The following is a 26,961-nucleotide window of genomic DNA, read 5'->3' as shown; positions in this document are numbered from 1 at the left end:
TGAAGAGAGAAGGACCGGTGTCGCGGAAAATGACTGGACCCCTTTCTCACCTGTCTGCCTATCGCGGCATACCGTTCTTCTGACTGGCTGAAAACTGGTGAAATGGCCGCGACGACGGGGTCGCGCTTATACCGGCACGGCGCCTTTCTCACATGCAGGCATTAGACCACGTTCCGGTCATTTTGCGGTACAAAGCGCATGTGGGAAAAGGGCTATACACACACAGCCCTGTCCCTGTCTCTCTCTCTCTCTCTCTCTCACACACACACACACACACACACACACACACACACACACACACACACACACAGCCCTGTCCCTCTTTCTGTCTCTCACACACACACACATGTATGCACAAACTTTTGTGCATACATTTCCACTGCCAGATTGGAGGAGTCTTTCGTCATTATCTAATGTTACTTCTCTTCAGTGCAATACGTTTTGATAACGACCTGCTGTACAGCGCCGTTCGCTCAGTCAACTAACGTGTCGTTAACGTTGGTTAGAGGAGAAAGATAGCTGCTGTTAGCTAGCTAATTAGCCATGTTAGCTGCCTCAGTAGGTAACGTTAGCCTATAGAGAGTATTTATCTGACGTTTATGTTAGCTACTCCTCAAACCTGCGGGTGGAAATGGTTTATGCGATGCGATGTATGTTGAAGCAAGACAACGTTTTAATGTACCTTGAATTGGACAAATTACGACGGGTCGTGCTCACGCAGATCTAAGCCCTGGCCATCCTAGGCTCAACGCGGCCTCTGTGTGCTGCTGCTGCTGCTGCATGCTGGATAGAAATCCTGGAGCGGAGTCATGGAATGGAGTGCTTATATTATAATGTCGTCTTTTAACTCGAAATGGTCCCAAACAAAACTTTGCTTCGCTCACTTCATTTCCTCGTTTGGATGAGTGCTGACAATGTGCTGTTGCAGTTCTCACGCAGCAAGCCCAGTGAGACCACGCCCATAGCCCCACCCAGAGGTCTTCTGTTCAGATGTCTCATAGTCCCATTGCGCCCTCACCTGGTTGCGACCACGTAGTGAACTGAAATCCACTCGTATACTGTAGTTTCAGCACATTAGGCCGATTTGATTTAAAAGAATGTAAAAAAATGTATAAAAATGCCACATGATCGAATCAATTCTTTAACGATCAATTATCGATTTTCGATTATTGATGAACATCCCTAATTGGCACACGTTTGTGAACAGAATACCTGGTTTAACATCCATCATATATTATATTAGAGGTGAATTGAGTACTTGAACTCAGTAACAAAACTAATAGGCTGTGCTTCCCCCCTGGCTGCCACAGGCACTGGTAAAACAGTTGGACACCATCCTCAGCACGCTGAATGACATTTTGAATGAAAGGTAAGAGAAAACTCAAGTGTTCCACTGTGAACAGCAGTAAGCTAACATGTTGTCTCCTTTGTTGATGTGAACAGCAGTAAGCTAACATGTCTTCTTGGTTGATGTGAACAGCAGTAAGCTAACATGTCTTCTTGGTTGATGTGAACAGCAGTAAGCTAACATGTTGTCTTCTTGGTTGATGTGAACAGCAGTAAGCTAACATGTCTTCTTGGTTGATGTGAACAGCAGTAAGCTAACATGTCTTCTTGGTTAATGTGAACAGCAGTAAGCTAACATGTTGTCTCCTTGGTTAATGTGAACAGCAGTAAGCTAACATGTCTTCTTGCTTGATGTGAACAGCAGTAAGCTAACATGTCTTCTTGGTTGATGTGAACAGCAGTAAGCTAACATGTTGTCTTCTTGGTTGATGTGAACAGCAGTAAGCTAACATGTCTTCTTGGTTAATGTGAACAGCAGTAAGCTAACATGTTGTCTTCTTGGGTGATGTGAACAGCAGTAAGCTAACATGTCTAATTGGTTGATGTGAACAGCAGTAAGCTAACATGTCTTCTTGCTTGATGTGAACAGCAGTAAGCTAACATGTCTTCTTGGTTGATGTGAACAGCAGTAAGCTAACATGTTGTCTTCTTGGTTAATGTGAACAGCAGTAAGCTAACATGTCTTCTTGGTTAATGTGAACAGCAGTAAGCTAACATGTCTTCTTGGTTAATGTGAACAGCAGTAAGCTAACATGTTGTCTTCTTGGTTAATGTGAACAGCAGTAAGCTAACATGTCTTCTTGGTTAATGTGAACAGCAGTAAGCTAACATGTTGTCTTCTTGGTTGATGTGAACAGCAGTAAGCTAACATGTCTTCTTGGTTAATGTGAACAGCAGTAAGCTAACATGTCTTCTTGGTTAATGTGAACAGCAGTAAGCTAACATGTCTTCTTGGTTGATGTGAACAGCAGTAAGCTAACATGTCTTCTTGCTTGATGTGAACAGCAGTAAGCTAACATGTCTTCTTGGTTAATGTGAACAGCAGTAAGCTAACATGTTGTCTTCTTGGTTGATGTGAACAGCAGTAAGCTAACATGTCTTCTTGGTTAATGTGAACAGCAGTAAGCTAACATGTTGTCTTCTTGGTTGATGTGAACAGCAGTAAGCTAACATGTCTTCTTGCTTGATGTGAACAGCAGTAAGCTAACATGTCTTCTTGGTTAATGTGAACAGCAGTAAGCTAACATGTTGTCTTCTTGGTTGATGTGAACAGCAGTAAGCTAACATGTCTTCTTGGTTAATGTGAACAGCAGTAAGCTAACATGTTGTCTTCTTTGTTGATGTGAACAGCAGTAAGCTAACATGTTGTCTTCTTTGTTGATGTGAACAGCAGTAAGCTAACATGTTGTTTTCTTGGTTAATGTGAACAGCAGTAAGCTAACATGTCTTCTTGGTTAATGTGAACAGCAGTAAGCTAACATGTCTTCTTGGTTAATGTGAACAGCAGTAAGCTAACATGTCTTCTTGGTTAATGTGAACAGCAGTAAGCTAACATGTCTTCTTGGTTAATGTGAACAGCAGTAAGCTAACATGTTGTCTTCTTTGTTGATGTGAACAGCAGTAAGCTAACATGTTGTCTTCTTGGTTGACGTGAACAGCAGTAAGCTAACATGTCTTCTTGGTTAATGTGAACAGCAGTAAGCTAACATGTTGTCTTCTTGGTTGATGTGAACAGCAGTAAGCTAACATGTTGTCTCCTTGGTTAATGTGAACAGCAGTAAGCTAACATGTCTTCTTGGTTAATGTGAACAGCAGTAAGCTAACATGTCTTCTTGGTTGATGTGAACAGCAGTAAGCTAACATGTCTTCTTGGTTAATGTGAACAGCAGTAAGCTAACATGTCTTCTTGGTTAATGTGAACAGCAGTAAGCTAACATGTCTTCTTGGTTAATGTGAACAGCAGTAAGCTAACATGTCTTCTTGGTTAATGTGAACAGCAGTAAGCTAACATGTCTTCTTGGTTAATGTGAACAGCAGTAAGCTAACATGTCTTCTTGGTTAATGTGAACAGCAGTAAGCTAACATGTCTTCTTGCTTGATGTGAACAGCAGTAAGCTGCTGTGGGAGTTGCGTCAGGATGCGGCTGCCTGCCTGGGGCTGCTCTCCACAGCTCTAAGCTACGAGGCAGAGCGCATCTTCAAGTGGCTGTTCCTCAAGTTCAGCCTGTGTGGTCGAGACGAGGTGAAGCTGCTCTACCTGCTGGCAGCACAGCGCGCCCTGGAGGCTGCCGGTGAGAGGAAGGCCTTCTCTACCGTCATGCAGGTAAGCACAAGCAAAGGCACAAATCCCATCTGGACATTTAGTCTCCAGTATCCTAGAAAGGTTTCTAGGGGAAATACTAGGGGTGCACCGAACGATCCGCACGCAATCTGTACCGGCCGATTTTGACCTCAAATATGTGATCTGCTGATTGCAGATATTACTTTATTGTCGCCGATTGCATGCTGCATGTGATCTGCCGATTGCATGCTGCACGTGCAGCTGATGATCATGCTGCACGTGAGAAACATGAGGCAGCCCATTTTCATGTCTTCAATGTCTATCGTTTAACTTTCATATTGTGCTCTAACGTTTATATCATTGTGTTGCAAAGCACACGCTTTGCTTTTGTCAGTGTACTCACCTCCACACACCACACCAGACTGTCAACACACCCCTTGTGTCTTTGAATCACACAAATCAGCTGGTGATTAGAGCAGACTCAGCAGAGAGAAGTTACCTCCAGTCCTCCCGCCTACCGAGGCATTTGCATGCTGTTAAGTCCGTGTTTGATCCATATGTGCGTGCATCCTCCTAACGTTAATAGCGCCGGTTAGCTTTAGCCGCTTTAGCTTAAAGGAACACTCCGCCCATTTTCAACCAGCTTTGTATCATTAGAACATCAGTAGTATATCAGAAAACTGTAAACGGTTTTGAAGTCTGTCATTTAATTTGACAGTTATTGAGTGTTAACACGTTCACTGCCAATGACGAGTTGACTCGTCAAAAAAAATCCAACGGTTGACTGCCAATGACGAGTTGAGTCAAGAAAAAAAAAAAAAAAAATTTTTTGACGGTGGGACGTGGATCAACGCCCCCCACGTCTGCTATAAAAATATTGGAGCCACCGAACGTGTACAACCCATTCCACCGACCCACTAAGTGGCGACAGTGCTCTCCAGACTAGAAAAAGCAGAGCCAAAACTGCAGGGGAACGCGCGAGGAAACCATTCTCATACTGTAAAATGGATTGGCGAAAACGCTTTCGCTTTCGCGCATTATCGCGCTGGGAGCTGGCGGTGGGGGATTGCAAATTTGCATAATAGATTATGCGTGCAACACACTTTGAAACACGGCAGAAAGCCCACAATCGCACGCAGCTTCATTGCAGCTGAGCTCACAACCGAAACGACTCATGCAGACTCGCCCAAAGAGCAGCCGCCAGCAGCCAGGCAGCACAGACAGGCAGAGCCTCGCTTGTGACAAACGCTGCAAAGCCACCAGAGACACACCCATGGAGGGAGGAGTTTGAAGGAGAGGGGGGTTTCCTGCTGCTATGGAGGAAATTACTGTTCAAAACTATTGTTTAGATGTCTGACGTCTTACGCCAAAAATAAATGGTTAAAGTGACTGTTCTATCGAATTTCACAAAAAGCCATTTATCTCAGAATAAATTTTCAGACGCTGAAACCATGCTGTATTCTACTGCTAATGCCTACATAACTACTAACTCTACAAACTAACTCTTTTAGACAGAGAAAGCACACATTCTATTAGTTCTTTTGAGATCATTTGTGTTCACAAAATCTTAGCAGAAAAGAATCCTCGGCTCTTGAAAGATGAGCCAGAATCCTCAAAAAAAAACCTTGGCAGAACCTACCTACAGTATTGAAAAAACGGTTTTGAAGTCTGTCATTTAATTTGACAGTTATTGAGTGTTAAAGTGTGGACCAGTGACATCACTGGTCCACACTAACTCAAATTAATAACTCATTAACTCAAATCAACTCTCAATAACTGTCAAACTATTCATCATTCATCTAGTTTGACAGTTATTGAGAGTTGATTTGAGTTAATGAGTTATTAATTTGAGTTAGTGTGGACCAGTGATGTCACTGGTCCACACTTTAACACTCAATAACTGTCAAATTAAATGACAGACTTCAAAACCGTTTACAGTTTTCTGATATACTACTGATGTTCTAATGATACAAAGCTGGTTGAAAATGGGCAGAGTGTTCCTTTAATCGATAAAATAGTTTACTTGGGTCGAAGTTATTTTTCTTGTGTAACAGGGAAATCCCGGAAAATTGAGTACCGGTATTTCTGTTGAGTGAACTGAACTGCATTGAACTGGTAACATGGAAATCCCGAAGTGGAACGATTTTTGTTCTTTTATAAACTGAACTGAGGGAACTGGACTGAACTACTAGCCATTTAGTTCAACACAGTCTTGTGCTCCAATTATCTCACACACAAAAAATCATGTTGGCGGTTTCCTTTAGCCTACACAGTATAAAATATTGATGTAGAAAAAAAGAAAATGTGCTGCACTTTCAATTTGATGCATGAAATGTAGGCCTATATGTAAAATGGAAACTGTTCTATAATAGACTGCTATAGCTGCTTACAAAATAAATAAATATATATATATATATATATATATATATATATCGGTAATCGGTGATCGGTCGATGATCGGTTGGGCAGATATTTCTCATAGGTGATCGGCATTCGGTGATCGGTGGCAAAAAACGTGATCGGTGCACCCCTAGGAAATACTGAATATAATATTATAAATAAATATCTTTTATTAGTTGAGGCCAGAGATTGGACTTGAGACTTAGACTTGAGAGTCACACTTAAATCACACACACAGTAACTTGAGACTTGACTTGTCCTCAGAGACTTGAGAGTTGACTTGGACTTGAAATTTGGGGCTTGTGAACAGTCTTTATTTTGTGTGTGTATTAACATTAAGGAAAGGTCTACTAATAATAATGACAAGTTGACAACTAATCAAAGCTGATACTGTATTTCGAATAGATAAAGGAGTGAGGATAATACAGTACCGGTACTTTGAACTCCTTAGTTTTAGCTATGCAGTGTTCTAAGCAGACCAGATGGCATCCAGCAGATGATAGAACGCTCATCTGTAAGAGACTCGAGACTTGACTTGGACTTGTGATCAAAGAGTGGAGACTTGACTTGAACTCTAGTTCAAAGACTTGAGACTTGACTTGGACTTGCAAAAAATGACTTGTGAGGATCTTTGGTTGAGGCATGCATTTGTTTAGATTAGATTATTAGATTAGATTTCACTTTATTGTCAGACAAGTTCCAAATTTGTCTTACGTCCCAAGACACTGTTTCTCATAAATACAAAAAACACATTTAAACAAACGGTACAAAAAAGTAGGGATGCACCGATATGAAAATTTTGGCCGATGCCGATAACCGATATTAACATTGCTGTTATGGCCGATAACCGATATTTACCGATGTCGATATGATCTGTATAAAACCACATTTTTATGATCATCACATTTTGTACATACTGAAAAACACATGTTAACACTGAATTTGAAAAAGTTATGCATTTCTTTATTTGCAAAGCCTTTGGAAAAGCCCATAAATCATAGATTTACTGCATTATTTCATATCAATGTGAAGAATTTGGCTGATAATGATAACCGATATTAACATTGCAACATCTGACCGATACCGATATGACCGATATGTTAAAAAATCGGCCGATACTGGCCGATACCGATATGATTGCCGATATATCGTGCATCCCTACAAAAAAGTGCTACAACATGTATGACATCAGATGTTATAAGAATACATACATTACAAGAATGAAAAAAAACAAAGGTTGCTGCAGTGCGTCAGAGTATAGTCTCTACCTAGAGCCCTGTGGGACTCTAAATCTTCTATTTGATGGCAGAAGCTGATATTCTTCATATCGTCGCTGTCGTTCCAGGACCTCGAATTTCCAAAACAGAAACTTTTCAGGAAGTAAAAAAAACCTGTTTGCTCTTAAAATACTGAACCAAATGTCATCAAAGTTGGCACGTCTTAATTATAGTTAGTTTCCCGCTGAATGTGTCATTACTTTATTAATATCTTACCTGGATAAGCTCAAATGATGTTGTTTATATTATCAGTCCAACTTGGAAGCACTTTCTCCCGGCCAGTCAAGCGGGAGAGAGTCGTTAGCTCATGCACGAGCCCACAAGCTCCGGGCCGCGGGGGCGCGCGCAGGAGCAACAGCATTGCCCCTCGCCTCTCATGTCCGAGGCAGGGGCTTTCGCATGGGGTGAGAAATAGTCTGACATAACGTAGCGTTAACGTTACTTTATTCTCGTCAGAAAACACTCCGATTTGCATGTTAAAACAAATTTGCAGCCTAGGAATAACTGGAAAACATTTGATTGATATATTAACGTCAGAGGAAGCCAGGGTTAGTCAAAACGATATGAGAAATACACAGCGCGTCTGCCGTGTGTCTTTTCCGGGTTTACTGTCCTGCGTGGGGGGGTACACACGGAGGTAGGGGACGAATTTCGAGGTTTGACTGACAGATTGAGGGCGAATGGCATTACGAGATTGACTCACAAGCTCGTTTTAATGCTTTTCCATTGGTTGCATTTGTTAAAAACCACACAGAGACGTGAAGGGTGACCAATGGCATTGATTCATGACAAAAAATAAAAAAGTGAAAAAAGGCACATTCGAGGTCCTGGAACGACAGCGACGATATAGAATATGAGCTGGGTCAGATGTAATATTGCCTGCCAAAGACAACATTATTTTTGTGTTTGCCGCTTGAAAATTTGGCTCAAGGATTTGACCCATGATTTTTGAGCAAATGAGTAATAACCTCCCTAGTCGAGTTTTGAGCTGACCACGGGGGACCACGGACGTTCCGAACCGCGTTCCGAACCGCGGGGGCTGATCCGTACGGGTCATGGATTACCCGTGATCCGTGCCAGCCCTAGTTTTCATGCACACCTTTCCTCAATCTGATTGAAGTCAATTGCTTTGAAGATTTCGGACCAACTGTTTACATGCGATGTGATTTATTACGACCTGGTATTGACATGCACCCAGAGCATGCACCGATATAATTGAACAGCTGTGCGACATGCGCAAAAGAGATGATGAGAGTACAACTTGACAGGTCTGCCAATTCTCACATTGACTGTGAGAATCAAGCAATTGACACTTCTCACACACGACTTCAAGTACATTTTCTCGCAGTGATGAATAAATTCATACTGTGATCATACTGGTAGCCTAAAGCAGTGATAAATCAATTCATACTGTAATCATACTGGTAGCCTAAAGCAGTGATAAATAAATTCATACTGTGATCATACTGGTAGCCTAAAGCAGTGATAAATCAATTCATACTGTAATCATACTGGTAGCCTAAAGCAGTGATAAATAAATTCATACTGTAATCATACTGGTAGCCTAAAGCAGTGATAAATAAATTCATACTGTGATCATACTGGTAGCCTAAAGCAGTGATAAATCAATTCATACTGTAATCATACTGGTAGCCTAAAGCAGTGATAAATAAATTCATACTGTAATCATACTGGTAGCCTAAAGCAGTGATAAATAAATTCATACTGTAATCATACTGGTAGCCTAAAGCAGTGATAAATAAATTCATACTGTAATCATACTGGTAGCCTAAAGCGTGAATTATGCCAGACATGAACTGTCACACGGAAATGAGAGACACGGAATCCTGCCGAGAAAACGTTGGGAGCTTTTATAGCCTAACGTTACTCCGTGCTGGTTTCTCCTCGCCGGAGTGTTGAAAATCTCCACTTTGTCCTCGCGCATAGTTCAAAAATAACTCTTATGGCTGCCGCTCCTGTCCAGCTCCTCTCCCGAAAAGTTGCCGTATCACTTTAAGGTGATTGAGGTGTTTATACGGAGCATTTTTAATCGGTTAGTTTAAAACTATTTCAAGCTGATTATTCTGCTCTATGTAAACGTGGCTAGTGGTGATCACCATTTTCTGACTTTTTACATACCAAACATCTAATGGATTAATCAAGAAAATAATCCACAGATTAATAGAGGATGAAAATAGTGCTTAGTGTGATGTCAGCCCCAGAGAGCAGAGGATGGAGTGATGTGTTGTGTTTCAGCTGGTGATGAGCAGCCTGCAGTCCATCCTGGAGAATGTGGACACGCCCGAGCTGCTGTGCCAAAGTGTCAAGTGCATCCTGCACGTGGCGCGCTCCTACCCCCATGTCTTCAGTACCAACTTCAGGGTGAGAAACATTACATATTATATCTGCTCCTACCCCCATGTCTTCAATACCAACTTCAGGGTGAGAAACATTACATATTATATCTGCTCCTACCCCCATGTCTTCAATACCAACTTCAGGGTGAGAAACATTACATATATCTGCTCCTACCCCCATGTCTTCAATACCAACTTCAGGGTGAGAAACATTACATATATCTGCTCCTACCCCCATGTCTTCAGTACCAACTTCAGGGTGAGAAACATTACATATTATATCTGCTCCTACCCCCATGTCTTCAATACCAACTTCAGGGTGAGAAACATTACATATTATATCTGCTCCTACCCCCATGTCTTCAATACCAACTTCAGGGTGAGAAACATTACATATATCTGCTCCTACCCCCATGTCTTCAGTACCAACTTCAGGGTGAGACACATTACATATATCTGCTCCTCCTACCCCCATGTCTTCAATACCAACTTCAGGGTGAGAAACATTACATATTATATCTGCTCCTACCCCCATGTCTTCAATACCAACTTCAGGGTGAGAAACATTACATATTATATCTGCTCCTACCCCCATGTCTTCAATACCAACTTCAGGGTGAGAAACATTACATATATCTGCTCCTACCCCCATGTCTTCAGTACCAACTTCAGGGTGAGACACATTACATATATCTGCTCCTCCTACCCCCATGTCTTCAATACCAACTTCAGGGTGAGAAACATTACATATATCTGCTCCTCCTACCCCCATGTCTTCAATACCAACTTCAGGGTGAGAAACATTACATATTATATCTGCTCCTACCCCCATGTCTTCAATACCAACTTCAGGGTGAGAAACATTACATATTATATCTGCTCCTACCCCCATGTCTTCAATACCAACTTCAGGGTGAGAAACATTACATATTATATCTGCTCCTACCCCCATGTCTTCAATACCAACTTCAGGGTGAGAAACATTACATATATCTGCTCCTACCCCCATGTCTTCAATACCAACTTCAGGGTGAGACACATTACATATATCTGCTCCTCCTACCCCCATGTCTTCAATACCAACTTCAGGGTGAGAAACATTACATATTATATCTGCTCCTACCCCCATGTCTTCAATACCAACTTCAGGGTGAGAAACATTACATATATCTGCTCCTACCCCCATGTCTTCAATACCAACTTCAGGGTGAGACACATTACATATATCTGCTCCTCCTACCCCCATGTCTTCAATACCAACTTCAGGGTGAGAAACATTACATATTATATCTGCTCCTACCCCCATGTCTTCAGTACCAACTTCAGGGTGAGAAACATTACATATTATATCTGCTCCTACCCCCATGTCTTCAATACCAACTTCAGGGTGAGAAACATTACATATTATATCTGCTCCTCCTACCCCCATGTCTTCAATACCAACTTCAGGGTGAGACACATTACATATATCTGCTCCTCCTACCCCCATGTCTTCAATACCAACTTCAGGGTGAGAAACATTACATATTATATCTGCTCCTACCCCCATGTCTTCAATACCAACTTCAGGGTGAGAAACATTACATATTATATCTGCTCCTACCCCCATGTCTTCAATACCAACTTCAGGGTGAGAAACATTATATATTATATCTGCTCCTACCCCCATGTCTTCAGTACCAACTTCAGGGTGAGAAACATTACATATTATATCTGCTCCTACCCCCATGTCTTCAATACCAACTTCAGGGTGAGAAACATTACATATTATATCTGCTCCTACCCCCATGTCTTCAATACCAACTTCAGGGTGAGAAACATTACATATTATATCTGCTCCTACCCCCATGTCTTCAGTACCAACTTCAGGGTGAGAAACATTACATATATCTGCTCCTACCCCCATGTCTTCAATACCAACTTCAGGGTGAGACACATTACATATATCTGCTCCTCCTACCCCCATGTCTTCAATACCAACTTCAGGGTGAGACACATTACATATATCTGCTCCTGCCCCCATGTCTTCAGTACCAACTTCAGGGTGAGAAACATTACATATATCTGCTCCTACCCCCATGTCTTCAATACCAACTTCAGGCTTGGTACAGACAGAATACATATTATATCTGCTTCCACTGCCATGTCTTCCCACAGGACACAGTGGACATCTTGGTGGGCTGGCACATTGACCACACGCAGAAGCAGTCACTCACTCAGCAGGTCTCAGGTCAGTCGCACTTTTCATTTGTACAAAAAGATCTGATCTTATAGATATGACCACACCATGGAGGGGGGCGGGGCCAATAGGTAGCTAGGGAGGCACAGAGATAGACTTGTACTTGTGTTGCCGTGTGTACCCTGCGTGTGTGGGGGGGGACTTTTTTAAATGTCAAGCACGTTAGCGTGGAAACAAGCTGAGCCCGAAATCACAAATCAGAATGAGGGGGTCTCCGGTATATTTTCTGTCTTATAAGGGGTCCTTGGCTGAAAAACATTTGAGAACCTCTGCTCTAGGGCAACACCACTTCCAGGAACCCCCATCCTGTGTAAGTAGGGTTCCCAGAGTAAAACCTGGCCATTTCCACCACTGCTTATGGATGAGCATCATCTGCTGCATGCCATCGAGAACCGTTGGTCGGATCGACTTCAAACTTTGGGAGTGTGCCCTATTGTGCAGTGCAGTGCCCTGTTTCCGTGCAATTCGGCATAGCGCCACCTAGTGGCAACATAAAAAATGCGATTTATCTCAAGAACCATTCGTCCGATCCACTTCAACTTTAGGGAGTGCGCTAAGGGGGACTCAAGGGAGTGCAGGGAGCTGAATTCCGTGCAATTTGGCATAGCGCCACCTACTGGCAACACAAAAAGCGCTTTATCTCCATAGCCATTCATCTGATCGACTTCAAACTTTGAGAGTGTGCTGCTGAGAACCTGTCATAGAACACCGCCGAATTTTGTGCAATTCGGCACAGCGCCACCTACTGGCAACACAAAAAGTGCTTTATCTTGAGAACCGTTTGTCCGATCGACTTCAACTTTGGGGAGTGCGCTGATGGGAACTCGACACAGTGCAGTGCCGGATTTTGTGTAATTTGGCACAGCGCCACCTACTGGCCACACAAAAAGTTGTTTATCTTGGGAACCATTCGTCCGATCGACTTCAAACTTGGGGAGTGCGCTGCTCGGACCCCGATGGTGTGCAGTGCCGCATTTCATGCAATTTGGACTTATTCCAGGACTGTTTGTATGTATTTTCTTCGCATATCTCGAGAACCGTTTGTTGGATCGACTTGAAACTTGCGCTTAGGGGGGACCTGACAGAGTGCAGTGTGTGTGCGGGGGGGAGCGCCCACGGGGTGGTGCATGGGGGAACGGGCACTGCACTAGTTTGCTTAAAGACCACATGAACCCAAGTGGTGCGAGGGTCAGTGATGTATCAGACTGAAAACAGATATTGCCTAAGATGAAAGAGGGTTGAGAGGCGGGCCATAGTGTGTCAAATCGATGATTTGATTTGACAGTTCTGGGCACTGGAGTTGGCATTGGCCAATCCTGGCGTGTTCCGCCCCCAAATCGAGCGTGTTCTGGTGCTACGCCAGACGCGAGTGGGCTCCGGGGGAGCCAGGCAGCCGGCTGCTTCCGTGTAAACCGGTGCGGACATGCCGACTAGCCACGGTAAATACAATATTCCTGGAATGCGAGTTTAACGAACCAGTTAATGTCCGATGCATTCTACATCAAATGAAGACATTACCGTTTGCTTTATTTTGTATGTTACATACAAAGTTATGAGTTTATGGGCTAGAAATTCTGCCAGGTTACCATTTTTCCTGCAGAATTTTCTCCTTGAATTGATTGACAGCTGCCATGTCGTGATATGATTGGTTGAAATGGGATAGAAATTTGATAGTACTTACTACTTCGTTACGTCACCATACTGTAGATTACAGTTATGAATGAAATCCTGAAAAATTAACTTTTGATGTGAAAAAGTGTGAAAAACAAAAGATTTTCTCTTGTGTGCATACATTATTAAATAGGGACACTGAATACCCAGGTATGTGAATGGAAAAAAGAAGACCGGTTCATGTTGCTTTTTGAAAGTAGTAAGTACTGTATGTGTGCCTGTCTGTCTCCTTGTCTGTCTTTAGCCTGGTTACAGAGTCTGGAGCAGTTCTGGGTGGCAGACTTGACCTTCTCCACCACCCTGCTGGGTCAGTTTTTAGAGGATATGGAGGCCTATGCAGAGGTGAGAATACTAACGCCACATTCAGCTTCTCACAGTAGCTGCCTGAAGCTTTACTAGGCTTGACTTCAAGTGCTATTTGAATACCATTTTAACTCAAGCTTAGAAAAGCCTTAGACTTTCATTCAACCAGCAGTTGAATTTAAGATATCATTTCTGTAAAAACAAAAAACACAATCATATATCTTGGGGAGGCCCACGGTGCATTTTCAATTCAATAACAATTCAAGTAAATGACCTAATTCCACTAATGCTACTTAAATGCCACAAGTTAATAACGTTACCTAAGTTTAAAGTTTGTAGGGCAGCAGAAGATGAGTTATCAAGTTACACAGGAGAGTTTGGCACATGTTGGAATGTTAAGGTGCACTTTTGTATGGCAGTCTACTGTTTGTGCATCTCCAGATCAGACGAGATGTAAATTAGAGAGAGATTTAGATCAATTTCTAGAAATCAACCAACTTTTTATTTTGTGGTAGACCTACTATGTATGAGAAACACACACTTTCGCTGCTGGCCCACATTCGGTTGCGGCTGGTGTGTGATCCCAAGATGATCGCAAGATCGATAGATTCTGTCTGTATCAGAAGAAAAGTGCAATCACAATTTCTATTAAAGAGATACTGATACTCAACACTTTTTCCACTTTTTTCTGCTGAAAATCAATATATATTGGAAATGAGCTGTGTTCTTGAGGAATCCAGGTCAAAGTCCTGACATTTACTGTAAATCTGAGTAATTCCTCATCTCTTCTCACATACCCATGCAGTTCCATACAAACCAAAAAGGCAAAACGGCCAGCTGTAGGCTCCCAATTTTCCTCCCTTTCTATTGGCTGAGCTCTTGATCTGTGACGTAGCTTGATCAGTGATGTCACCAAACCCAGCCCGCCCATCTCTCGTGCCTAGGCCCCTCCCAGCCAAAGTTTATAAAAGTGGCTGCACACCATGCTGGGCCTATGGAGTGTGGAGGATTGTTGGAGACAGAGAGAGAGAGAGAGAGAGATTTGTGGAGTGTTTTGATTAGACTGCATAGTGTAAATTGTAGTATTTAGTAGTCTAGGTTTAGTTTTAGAGTACGTCAGATAGCCTAGGTTGTGTTTGTTTGTAAAAAAATAAAATTAACAAATGTTCGTCTGTTTGCATAGGTATGTGAGAAGAGATGAGGAATTACTCCGTTTTACAGTAAATGTCAGGACTTTGACCTGGAAAAACAGCAACTTTTCAGGAAGTAAAAAAAACCTGTTTGCTCTTAAAATAGTGAACCAAACATCTGAACCAAACATTGTCAAAGTTGGCACATGTCTTAATTATAGTTATCGTAATTTCCGCACTATAAGGCGCACCTGAGTATAAGCCGCAGCAGCAAAATTGCCTGTTTGTTACATATATAAGCCGCACCGGACTATAAGCCGCGGGTGTTTTGATGTTTAATTACCATATGTAAGGGTTCGTGCACAGAGGGGATTTCAACAAAACAAGCATATCCCGCTGGGGATCTTTTCTTTTGGCATTGTGAGACGCTTAAAAATCACCATCGGCGGGAGCTTTCCTCCAGATGCTGTGCAGCCAAGAACACAAGTGAAATTCGTTCTCTCGTGACCTGTGGTTCTCAACGTGATGGACGATTCACCTTTCTTGTTAACAGTCCTAGTGAGAGGCAGGTCGAACGTCAAAGGCACTTCATCCATATTTATGATCTGCTCCGGTCCGATGGAATATTCCTTGATCTTTCTTTGTGTGAATTCGCCGAAGTTTGTAATTTTCTCCTGGTAGTCGGGAGGGAGTTGCTGACACACAGTCGTCCGCGCCCTGACGGACAGTCCCTTTCGTCTCATAAATCTGAAACACCAGGATGGTCCACCTCTAAAATGTTCAATTTTCATTTCGGTGGCGACTGTTTTGGCCTTCAGTCGGATCTGAACGGTGGACACACCTCGGCCGTCTGCTCTCTGTGTCAACACCCTGATGCCAAGGTTACGTGCTGCTGCTCGATTTCCTTCTTTCCTTCTTCTTCTCGCCGCCATCGTCGTAACACAGCCAGTTCTCCATCTTTTGAAGCATGATGTTACAACGAGCTAGTTGTGTGGCTTAGCCTTCCAAAATGTTGCCGTTAGTTTTTTAGAATGTAATACATAGAATTGGGAATGTTACATTCAATTTCATTCAGACTGTCTTTCAGGCTCAATCGCTGCCATTTTCCCCTCGGAGCGAGGGAGGAGGGAGGGTGTTTTACTGTAGTGGCTGAGAGAGCGTAGTGGCACAGTGCTCCAATCAGGTCGCGAGGCACATTTTTTGCAACATCATCCAATCAGGGTCTCGCTCTCGTAATGTCTGTCTTGCTCTCGTTCTGCCTCATACCAACATCCATAGATTTTGGAGGTCCCCGAGCGGCCGTTAGCTGATAAAATCCATAGATAAGCCGCACCGTTATATAAGCCGCAGGGCCAAAAAACGGGGAAAAAGCCGCGGCTTATAGTCCGAAATTTACGGTAGTTTCCCGCTGAATGTGTCATTACTTTATTAATATCTTACCTGGATAAGCTCAAATGATGTTGTTTATATTATCAGTCTGACTTGGAAGCACTCTCTCCTGGCCAGTCAGGTGCTGATGGCCGCCTCCCCTCTGGTATACACATGCACGAGCCGCAAGCTTCGGGCCGCGGGGGCGCGCACAGCCGAGCAGCAGTGCTTTCATAGCCGAGGCGAAGGCTTTGGGATGGGGGTGAAAACAGTCTGACATAACGTAACGTTACTTTATTCTCGTCAGAAATCACTCCGATTTGCATGTTAAAACAAGTTTGAAGCCTAGGAATAACTGGAAAACATTTTATTGATAAATTCACGTCAGATGAAGCCAGGATTAAACAAAACGATATCTGAAATACACAAGCCCGTCTGCCCTGTGTCTTTTCCCGGGATTCCTGCGTGGGGGGGGGACAGACGGTGGTGTTGGCTCGCTCCCCCAGTGGTCCCGATGTATCCATATACTTCTTCTACCTTCAGATAAAGGTTGTAAGCTCACCTGTAACCTGTATTGGTGACAATAGGGTCATTTGAGTCGACTGTCTGCCGCCTCGCCTGGAAAGCAGACGAGAGCAGGCGAGCACAGTCAGGCAAGGCGTCAACAAGTCGAACACCCCTGCAGCACTCACTACACTTTCACAACAATGAACAAGGCTCATTCAGGCTTAGTTTTATAACTTTTACCTGCTGCTGCACATCACAGCACAGGCTAAATGATGCGACATAAATATACATGTAAAGTCATTGAATAAATGTGTTTTTATTGAAAAAGTGGCATCAAGTAAGCAAGTGTTGTTGGAGGGGATATCACAGTGTGCAACCATGTTACGTTACATGTTACAAACTACCCATTTAACTATTCACGTTGTATTTGCGAGGGGTATATATACACCCCACCGGTGGATGTGTTTCTCTTAGGTTTTCAATTTTATTTTATTTTATTTTGTCCAATATTAAAATATTCCTGAATTGCATTTTGTGTTACAAATAAGTATTATTTTTTATCTAACTTTTTAGCCAGATTGGATGTTTTTCTTGTCAAAAGTTAGCCCCCTCAAAGCCTTCTGGGTAATATCCAAACAATAGAGAGGCAAAGTGACCGCCTACTTCCTGCTTCAGCACTGAACCAGAGATTTTCATCTGCCATTTATTTTCCCATACACATTTCGTAAAATGCTTATAAAAAGTTTTACTGGTTCAAACCAAACGGTACAGATATATTTAGAAACAGGGGAGATCGCATAACATCTCACTGGGACCAAAACGTAAAGAAATGCGTGTTTAAAGAAAATATTTTTTTAATGTTTTTTTTTGTTTTCGTCGGAGTGAAATGTTCTATGGTCTCTCCTGATTATAGCGTTAGCTGAACCGTTTGTTCGACAAAGTAAAACGGTATGCTGGTGTTTGGACTGAGAGAGCCTGGTGACGTGAGGTTTGGACAGGAGAACAGGAGAAGCGAGGTGGTGGTGGAAGGGAGAAACATCACCAGCAGATCCATTCACAGCGCTAGCTGGCTTTAACTGAAACTACACGTGCGCGAGCAGGAACTGCACAGAGCTCTGCCATTGGCTCTGAAATTTGCCCGCCCCACAAAAGTTCATCCTATCCAAATGTGGAGTGGGCGGATTCAAAAGCCTGAAAACTCCCCGCCCTTTTTTGAAAAACTGACAAAATCTGTTTGGCTCAAAATCAGTCTGGCTCAACTGTTGAGTATCTCTGTAATAGAAATTGGTTTCCCTAAGAAAAGTTTTAGAGAATTGTGATCTCAGGTCTAAGCAAGAACATTGAGACCCCCCCTAGAATCCTGCAGCCCTACAGTCAACTGACATGTTTTGCTGTCTGTTGTTGTGTGTAAGGATAATGTAGTAATGTGGCGTTACCGGCTGACTTCCTGTTCCTTTTAGGACCTGAGCCATGTGGGGTCAGGCGAGGTGTCAGACGAAGACATCCCCCCGCCCGCCGTGTCACTGCCCAAGCTGGCCGCTCTGCTGAAGGTGTTCAGCACTGTGACGCGCAGCATCGGACAGCGCTTCAGCCCCACCAGAGGACCCCCCATCACTGAGGCCTACGTCACTGATGTAAGTCCCCATCACTGAGGCCTACGTCACTGATGTAAGTCCCCCATCACTGAGGCCTACGTCACTGATGTAAGTCCTCCATCACTGAGGCCTACGTCACTGATGTAAGTCCCCCATCACTGAGGCCTACGTCACTGATGTAAGTCCTCCATCACTGAGGCCTACATCACTGATGTAAGTCCTCCATCACTGAGGTCTACGTCACTGATGTAAGTCCCCATCACTGAAGCCTACGTCACTGATATACTGTAAGTCCTCCATCACTGAGGTCTACGTCACTGATGTAAGTCCCCATCACTGAGGCCTACATCACTGATGTAAGTCCTCCATCACTGAGGCCTACATCACTGATGTAAGTCCCCATCACTGAGGCCTACGTCACTGATGTAAGTCCCCCATCACTGAGGCCTACATCACTGATGTAAGTCCCCCATCACTGAGGCCTACATCACTGATGTAAGTCCCCCATCACTGAGGCCTACATCACTGATGTAAGTCCTCCATCACTGAGGCCTACGTCACTGATGTAAGTCCCCCATCACTGAGGCCTACATCACTGATGTAAGTCCTCCATCACTGAGGCCTACATCACTGATGTAAGTCCCCATCACTGAGGCCTACATCACTGATGTAAGTCCTCCATCACTGAGGCCTACATCACTGATGTAAGTCCCCATCACTGAGGCCTACGTCACTGATGTAAGTCCCCCATCACTGAGGCCTACATCACTGATGTAAGTCCCCCATCACTGAGGCCTACATCACTGATGTAAGTCCTCCATCACTGAGGCCTACATCACTGATGTAAGTCCCCCATCACTGAGGCCTATGTCACTGATGTAAGTCCCCCTTAGGGTTGTCACGATACTAAAATTTCAACTTCGATATTGATACCCAGGAAAAAAACAAGTCCGCCTTCTGCTTGGCTTTGAACTTAACAGCCATACCACACTCACTGTGCAGACTGAGCAGCCCTTCACCGCATATGAAACAACGTTCTCTCTTTTAGAAGAACGGAGTGGAGCCAAAGTCACTCCCTCTTCAGGCATATGCAGCATACGAACCAAGGGATTCCATCCGCCATTCATTTTCCCATCTACATTTCGTAAAATGCTTGTAAAAATTGTTTTACTTGGTCATACCGAGCGATTCAGCTCTATTTAGAATCAGACACCATATAAAATTTCACTCTGGTCATTTTCTTTTTTCTTTTTTTTTTGTCCAAATGAAACATTATCATAAATTCTGTTCTCCCTATCATCTATTCCATGTATGGCTTTACAGAAAATATGGAGAAACATACATTTGCCACATTCATTTATTGATCTAAATTAAGTGCCTATTTTGTATAAAACAACCCAATCTAAAGGGAACATCACTGTTGTACATATTATGTATAATAAAAAATTAAAATTAGGAGGAAAAAATTATTTCATTTTTGGGCTGCCGCACAAACTCCTGTTTTGGTGCTTATATAGCCTAAGTTTTGTCTTGGCTGAACAACAACATTCCAATCACAGCCACAGCACAGTAAAGAGGATATTAATGTGGTGTGTAATTCTTGACAGATCTAATCTCAAAGTGCACCAGATTGATGCATGTTAATTTTAAAATGTACAAAGTTTTCTTCAACTCAGAATCCTGTGGGAAACACTAGCTCACCTGTTAGCTTGGCTGATGTAGCATGTATGTACATACAGTGGGTTCGGAAAGTATTCAGACCCCCTTAAATTTTTCACTCTTTGTCATATTGCAGCCATTTGCTAAAAGCAATTAATTTCATTTTTTTCCTCGTTCATGCACACACAGCACCCAATATTGTCAGAAAAACACAGACTTATAGACATTTTTGCAGATTTATTACAAAAAAAACACTGAAATATCACATGGCCATAAGTATTCAGACCCTTTGCTGTGACACTTGTATATTTAACTCAGGTGCTGTCCAATTCTTCTGATCATCCTTGAGATGGGCCTACACCTTCATTGTGCTTAATTATATAGATTGGACTTGATTGGGAAAAGCACACACCTGTCAATATAAGACCTTACAGCTCACAGTGTAAAGTGACCAGGACTCTTCCTCGAACTGGCCATCCGGCCAAACTGAACATCTGGGGGAGAAGAGCCTTGGTGAGAGAGGTAAAGAAGAACCCAAAGATCACTCTGGCTGAGCTCCAGAGATGCAGCGGGGAGATGGGACAAAATTCTAGAAAGACAACCATCACTGCAGCCCTCCACCAGTCGGGGCTTTATGGCAGAGTGGCCCGACGGAAGCCTCTCCTCAGTGCAGAACACATGAAAGCCTGCATCGGGTTTGCCAAAAAACACCTGAAGGACTCCCAGACTCTGAGAAATAAAATTCTCTGGTCTGATGAGACCAAAATTGAACTTTTTGGTCTTAATTCTAAGCGGTATTTGTGGAGAACACCTGGCACTGCTCATCATCTGCCTAATACCATCCCTACAGTGAAGCATGGTGGTGGCAGCATCATGCTGTGGGGGTGTTTTTCAGCTGCAGGGACAGGACGACTGGTTGCAATTGAAGGAAAGATGAATGCAGCCAAGTACATTGATATCCTGGACAAAAACCTTTTCCAGAGTGTTCACGACCTCAGAATGGGCCGAAGGTTCACCTTCCAACAAGACAATGATCCCAAGCACACAACTAAAATAACGAAGGAGTGGTTTCAGAACAACTCTGTGAATGTTCTTGAATGGCCGAGCCAGAGTCCTGACTTAAATCCAATTGAGCATCTCTGGAGAGACCTGAAGATGGCTGTCCACCAACGTTCACCATCCAACCTGACAGAACTGGAGAGGATCTGCAAGGAGGATTGGCAAAAGATCCCCAAATCCAGGTGTGAAAGACTTGTTGGATCATTCCCAAGAAGGCTCATGGCTGTATTGGCTCAAAAAGGTGCTTCTACTCAATACTGAGCAAAGGGTCTGAATACTTATGGCCATGTGATATTTCAGTGTTTTTTTGTAATAAATCTGCAAAAATGTCTACAAGTCTGTGTTTTTCTGACAATATTGGGTGCTGTGTGTGCATGAACGAGGAAAAAAATGAAATTAATTGCTTTTAGCAAATGGCTGCAATATGACAAACAGTGAAAAATTTAAGGGGGTCTGAATACTTTCCGAACCCACTGTATATACGGCATGTATCTAGCATGTATCATCCGGCCCTGGAACAGCACTGTCGTCTTGGATGCGCAAGGGTTCCACTGATCTTCAGCGGTTCAGAGGGTCCCATGAATATGGGAGAAACAGAAAAAGGAGAATCCATGAGGAGACATCAACTAACATACGTTTGGCTGGCGACAAACTGCTTTGCGGCCGTCGCGGCTGCCATCTTCTGTCGGGACCCACTGAGCTCCAGACCGCAGGCGCGGAAGAGCCATATATGGACATGTACGGCAGCCCCGTGATGACAAAAAGGCACTACAAGCACACCAAATTCAATTAACAAACAGCCAGAAAATATAGAAATAAACATTTATCATATCTAAGCTGAAGGGACCATATCTACTCACCATAGTGACCATAACATGCACCAATGCGACTTTTGTGAAATCTTTACTCTAAAATACACTCTAAAATAATGGTCCCATATGCAGTCTGGAACCCTGAGTCTGCCTCCCACTTCTATTGTGACCACTAGGGATTATCGGCCGATATGGCCATTTTGTGTTATTATTTATTATTACCATAATGGCCTTTTTCCGATAAATTATCAGCCGATAATAATCATGCTTTATTTTTGCCTCGGAAGCGGACATCATAGCTGCGACGCAAACATGGCTGCTGCCAGTGTGTTGCTGTTTTTCAGTTTCAGAATGATCAGAAAGCGACTCTAATTTGCAATCCATGTCCCACACAGGTTCCGAGAGGAGGGGAAACCTCTAAACTGGCATTACGTTAAACCAAAGCTGGCGATGATGCAGCGGATATGTTGTTTTTGTTAGGGAGTTTTGTTAGCATTAGCTCGTAGCGCTGCCTACCCTGCAGGCTTGTCCGCTTGGCAGACAAACTGCTTGTGACATTTACAGTCTGTGGCTTGTGATCAAACAGCCCTGCAAAAGCACTTAATACACAGAGCTGGCGTAAACTTATAGAAACTAATGGAAACCCCTTTACCCGAAATGAAACATCCAGGGATTGTGTATTTAACTCCCAAAAAAACACTCGCTAACGTTAAGCTAACCGCGCTAGTTAGCGTTAGCTGCTGTACAGAGCCATCTAACAGAGCCAATAATGAAAACAACGGCGCAGTCGCGCACATTAGGCTACATAAAAAGCATCAGTCAGTCAACATCACATAGTGTCTTTTCTTTAATCTGGTGGCAGCATTTTTCAGTACTAAAAAGTGAAACGACACAGATGGTTTATAGTGCCTGCCCAATGAGAACTGAGAACTGGAACCAATGCAAAATGTGAACAGATCAGTAACATGACAGTAAGAGTCTAAATTTCTATGCCTTTTGTCATTGTGTTTTATCTGCAGACTAAGCAGTGATTGGCTTTCCGTTCTATAAAAGCCTTTATTTTTGTATTGCCTATAATTGAGTGATACACTTTATTAAAACAATCATATTATATCAGACGTTTTCTTTGTTTTGTGTTCAGTGTCAGTTAGATTTGGTTAGGTCAGAGCTATGCTCACTACATCCATACATCTACCCTAACCCTTTTTTAACGCCACGTGTGCATAAAATACAGGTTTAAATAATTTTTTTTATTATTTTTTATTATAATAATTATTGGTTATCGTATCGGTTATCGGCCAGGAGAAGCAGATATTTATCGGTTATCGTATCGGTTGAAAAAATCCATATGGTGCATCCCTAGTGACCACCTTTCTTTGTGCTGTGCCTTAATGTGGTTATGTTGTGGTTTAATGCCTTTGTGGCTCCCCCTGTCTTCCTGTGCAGGTACTGAACCGGGTTCTGTCCTGTGTGAGCACGGCCAAGCAGGTTCTATTCTCTGAGGCGGTTCTGACGGCGGGTAATGAGTGTGTGAGTGTGCTGCTGCTCAGTGTGGAGCCCTGTGGCCAGCTGAGGGAGGCTGTGCTAACCTACGGCCTGGACCAGCTGGCCTGCTGCCGGGCCACCGGCTCTGACTACACCCTGGCAGTGCTCAGCCTGCTCACTCTGGTGAGATCCACTTCACCCTCACATCACTTCTACACTTTGCTTTGGTTGTCTACATGTTTGATAATAGGGGCTTGTGGTAAGACGTGGTTAGGGGCTTGTGGTAAGACGTGGTTAGGGGCTTGTGGTAAGACGTGGTTAGGGGCTTGTGGTAAGACATGGGTAGGGGCTTGTGGTAAGACGTGGTTAGGGGCTTTTGGTAAGACATGGTTAGGGGCTTGTGGTAAGACGTGGTTAGGGGCTTGTGGTAAGACGTGGTTAGGGGCTTGTGGTAAGACGTGGTTAGGGGCTTGTGGTAAGACGTGGTTAGGGGCTTGTGGTAAGACGTGGTTAGGGGCTTGTGGTAAGACGTGGTTAGGGGCTTGTTGTAAGACATACTGTAGTTAGGGGCATGTGGAGTCTGGCCTTGAGTAAGGAAAATTTGACTAAAAGTCTGAACCCTGTTCCCAGAGGAAGTGATGAATCCTAAGCAGCTGTGATTTGATTGGATGTTGATATTTGTAATGTCAAAGCACATGACATGAATCACATGACATGAATCCAACCCACTGATGACTGTGTGTGCTTTGTGTTTAGATTGTGGACCAGATCAATACCAAGCTGCCTGCATCATTTGTGGAGAAACTGTTGGCACCCAACTCCCAGCTACTGGAGCTGCGCTTCCACCAAGAGAAAGAGGTAGGTGTGTGTGTGTGTGTGTGTGTGTGTGTGTGTGTGTGTGTATTAGGGGTGTCACGGTACACAAAAGTCACGGTTCGGTACGTACCTCGGTTTTGGGGTCACGGTTCGGTACGAATACGGCACGGTACAACGGCGGGGGAAAAAAATCTTTTCATTTTTTATTGAACCTTGGGCATTCCTTTTGAACAGGCAGTACTAGTTCTCCACCTAGTGTCACAAACTGGTACAACATGGCCCTGTTTAAAGCAGTGAACAGTACAAACAATAACATACACTCTCTTGCATTAGGTTATATTTTGCTGGCTCGGTCACAATCAGCTACAATGCTGAAAAGCATTTAGTTATAAAAATACAAAAATAGAATACAAAAATTAAACATGTGCAATTGGAGTATTTCAATTTGTTCAAATTAAGCTATGTATAAACATTCAAAGTTTAAGCCTTACCCTCTCAAACAGACATCAGAAAACAAAACAACCTAGTTGGTTGCTAGTAGCTAACTACTAGTAGGGACTGAGGTAGCAGGCCAGATACAGCCAGGTATTTGCCAACTGGCAACTTTGGTAACTTCATTCTAAACAAAGAACTCAAACCTTTGCATATACGGTAATACTGCATTATGTAGTTAAATGTAAACAACAAACATACAGTGGCACATAGGCCTTATTTTTGTGCTGGATGTTGTCAAACAAATGGTTAAAAAAACTGAAAAGCGCCTCTTTCTTATGTTGAGAAAATAAATAATAATTAGGAGTGTTTTGAATATTTTGGTCTAGGGCTGATGTAAAATAAAGTGCAATACAAAACTGAATAACATCTCCTGTTGTGAAAATACAAAATAAATGCAATGTAAATTAAATAATATGATAAAATAAAATCTGTGCTTTTAGGAGCAATGCATCACATTATCATGCAGACATCTCCCTCTCTCTCTCTCTCCCTCGGTCTCTCTCTCCCTGTCTGGATGAGCTAAGGCACTCAAGCTTCATCCTATTTTCATGTTTTTCTTCAAGAAGATCAGTTTGTACACATTATCAGTAGTGAGTGCAGCTCTGTTGGCAGTGACTATGTCACCTGCCGTAGAGAAAACCCTCTCGCTGGGGACTGACGTGGCAGGTACAACCAGGTAACGACGTGCCAGTATGGCTAGATTAGGATAAACAGACGCGTGAGCCTTCCACCAGGCAAGCGGGTTGGAGTCGAGTGGGATGCTTTCCTTTGCCTTGTAGGCACACACCTCATCCTTCACCTGCTGCTTCAGATCAGGCTGGTTGCGCTGGTTGCTCTGGCCACTGCCAGTTTTGAAGAGTGGGCCAAAAAGTTCTTCCATGGCTGACCTCTTTGGGGGAGGGGAAGATGAAGTGGCCTCAGCCTGTGATGAAGTCGATGGGGTGTCCTCACTGGCCTGTGAAGAAGTTGATGCACTGGCCCCTGTAGTCTCTCTGGTCTCAACCTGCAGTATTAAATGACAAAAACAATCACACAGCAGTTATTAATTAGTGAGTTCAGTGAACATTTGTAGGCCAGGCAAGTTTGTTTAGCAAATTTCATAAACAGGCAATTCAAAGTGCTTTACATAAAATAGATAAAAGAAAACAGCATAGCATACAGAAATAAAGATGATATAAAGTGAAAAAGATAAGGTTCATGTAAAAGAACAAGAAAAATGCATTGCATTAAAATAATTTAAAAAAGTAAATGGAAAGACAGTTTACCCCCTAAGGAAAGTAACCGTAATATGTTCAGTTAAGACATTATAGAAAATATCAACCTTAGTATAAAATTAAATGAATACAATACCTGTTCTGCTCTGCTCAGAAGTTCTGGGATGATGAGATCATCAAAGGTTCTCAGCTGACAGGCAGGATCCAGGTGAGGAAGTGTCTTAAACCTTGGATCCAGGGCAGTACACTTGTGTAAGAAGTCCTGAAGACCAGGGTCAGCATATCTGTTTTGCAGATTTTCCCTGATGGCATGCTTGATTTCTCTGGCAGTAGGAGTGTCGTCATCATCTTGTTTCATGGATTCCAGGATCGTTGCTTTGAGTGGTAAGATCATGGAAACAGTATTGTAGTGATCGTCTTCAGAGGCTTCATGATCTCAATGACACACTCTGCGACGCTCACCTCATGGTCAGTCAGATTGACGATCTCCTGGTTGTTTTTGAGGGCCCTTTCTGTTAGCGAGGCGTAAACAGCAGATTTCTGTTCATGGTATCTCTCCACCATCTCGTAGCTGGAGTTCCAGCGTGTGGCCACATCGTTGATGAGACAGTGCTTTGGCAAGAGAAGCATCTCCTGCTTTGTCTCCAGAATGTGGGCAGCCGTGGTGCTGCGGTGGGGAAAAAAAAACGTTTTTCGGATTTTCCACAGGAGTCGAGATACCTGGTTGACTGCCATGCCTTTCTGTGAAGCCAAATTCAAAGTATGTGCAAAGCATGCGATTTGTGGACCCAGTCCTGCTTTGTTGACAGCATTAACAATGTTTCTTGCATTGTCTGTGGTCACGGCGACGGTTTTGGGCTTTTCGAGTTTCCACTCTGCTACTGCCTCTTGTAGCTTCTCAGCTAGGTGGCGCTAGTGTGCTGTTCATACACAGGTCTCATTAGAAG

The 26,961-nt window shown here is 43.2% G+C and overlaps 1 protein-coding gene across 1 annotated transcript in view; it reads left to right on the top strand.

Moving 5' to 3' along the window:
- Positions 1 to 26,961, top strand: part of smg1 (SMG1 nonsense mediated mRNA decay associated PI3K related kinase) — a 188,388-nt gene that overhangs the window by 21,265 nt on the left and 140,162 nt on the right. Inside the window, exons 5-12 of the mRNA XM_083649718.1 lie at positions 1,311 to 1,369; positions 3,456 to 3,669; positions 9,561 to 9,686; positions 11,819 to 11,891; positions 13,816 to 13,913; positions 18,340 to 18,513; positions 23,451 to 23,672; positions 24,246 to 24,347. Coding sequence (XP_083505844.1) covers positions 1,311 to 1,369; positions 3,456 to 3,669; positions 9,561 to 9,686; positions 11,819 to 11,891; positions 13,816 to 13,913; positions 18,340 to 18,513; positions 23,451 to 23,672; positions 24,246 to 24,347 — 1,068 coding nt within the window. The remainder of the gene's footprint in view (positions 1 to 1,310; positions 1,370 to 3,455; positions 3,670 to 9,560; positions 9,687 to 11,818; positions 11,892 to 13,815; positions 13,914 to 18,339; positions 18,514 to 23,450; positions 23,673 to 24,245; positions 24,348 to 26,961) is intronic.

This window comes from Poromitra crassiceps (assembly GCF_964638095.1).
Source record: "Poromitra crassiceps genome assembly, chromosome: 13".
NCBI lineage: Eukaryota > Metazoa > Chordata > Actinopteri > Beryciformes > Melamphaidae > Poromitra > Poromitra crassiceps.
The sequence above is the reverse complement of the archived record's forward strand: the minus strand, read 5'-3'. Positions and strand labels throughout refer to the sequence as shown.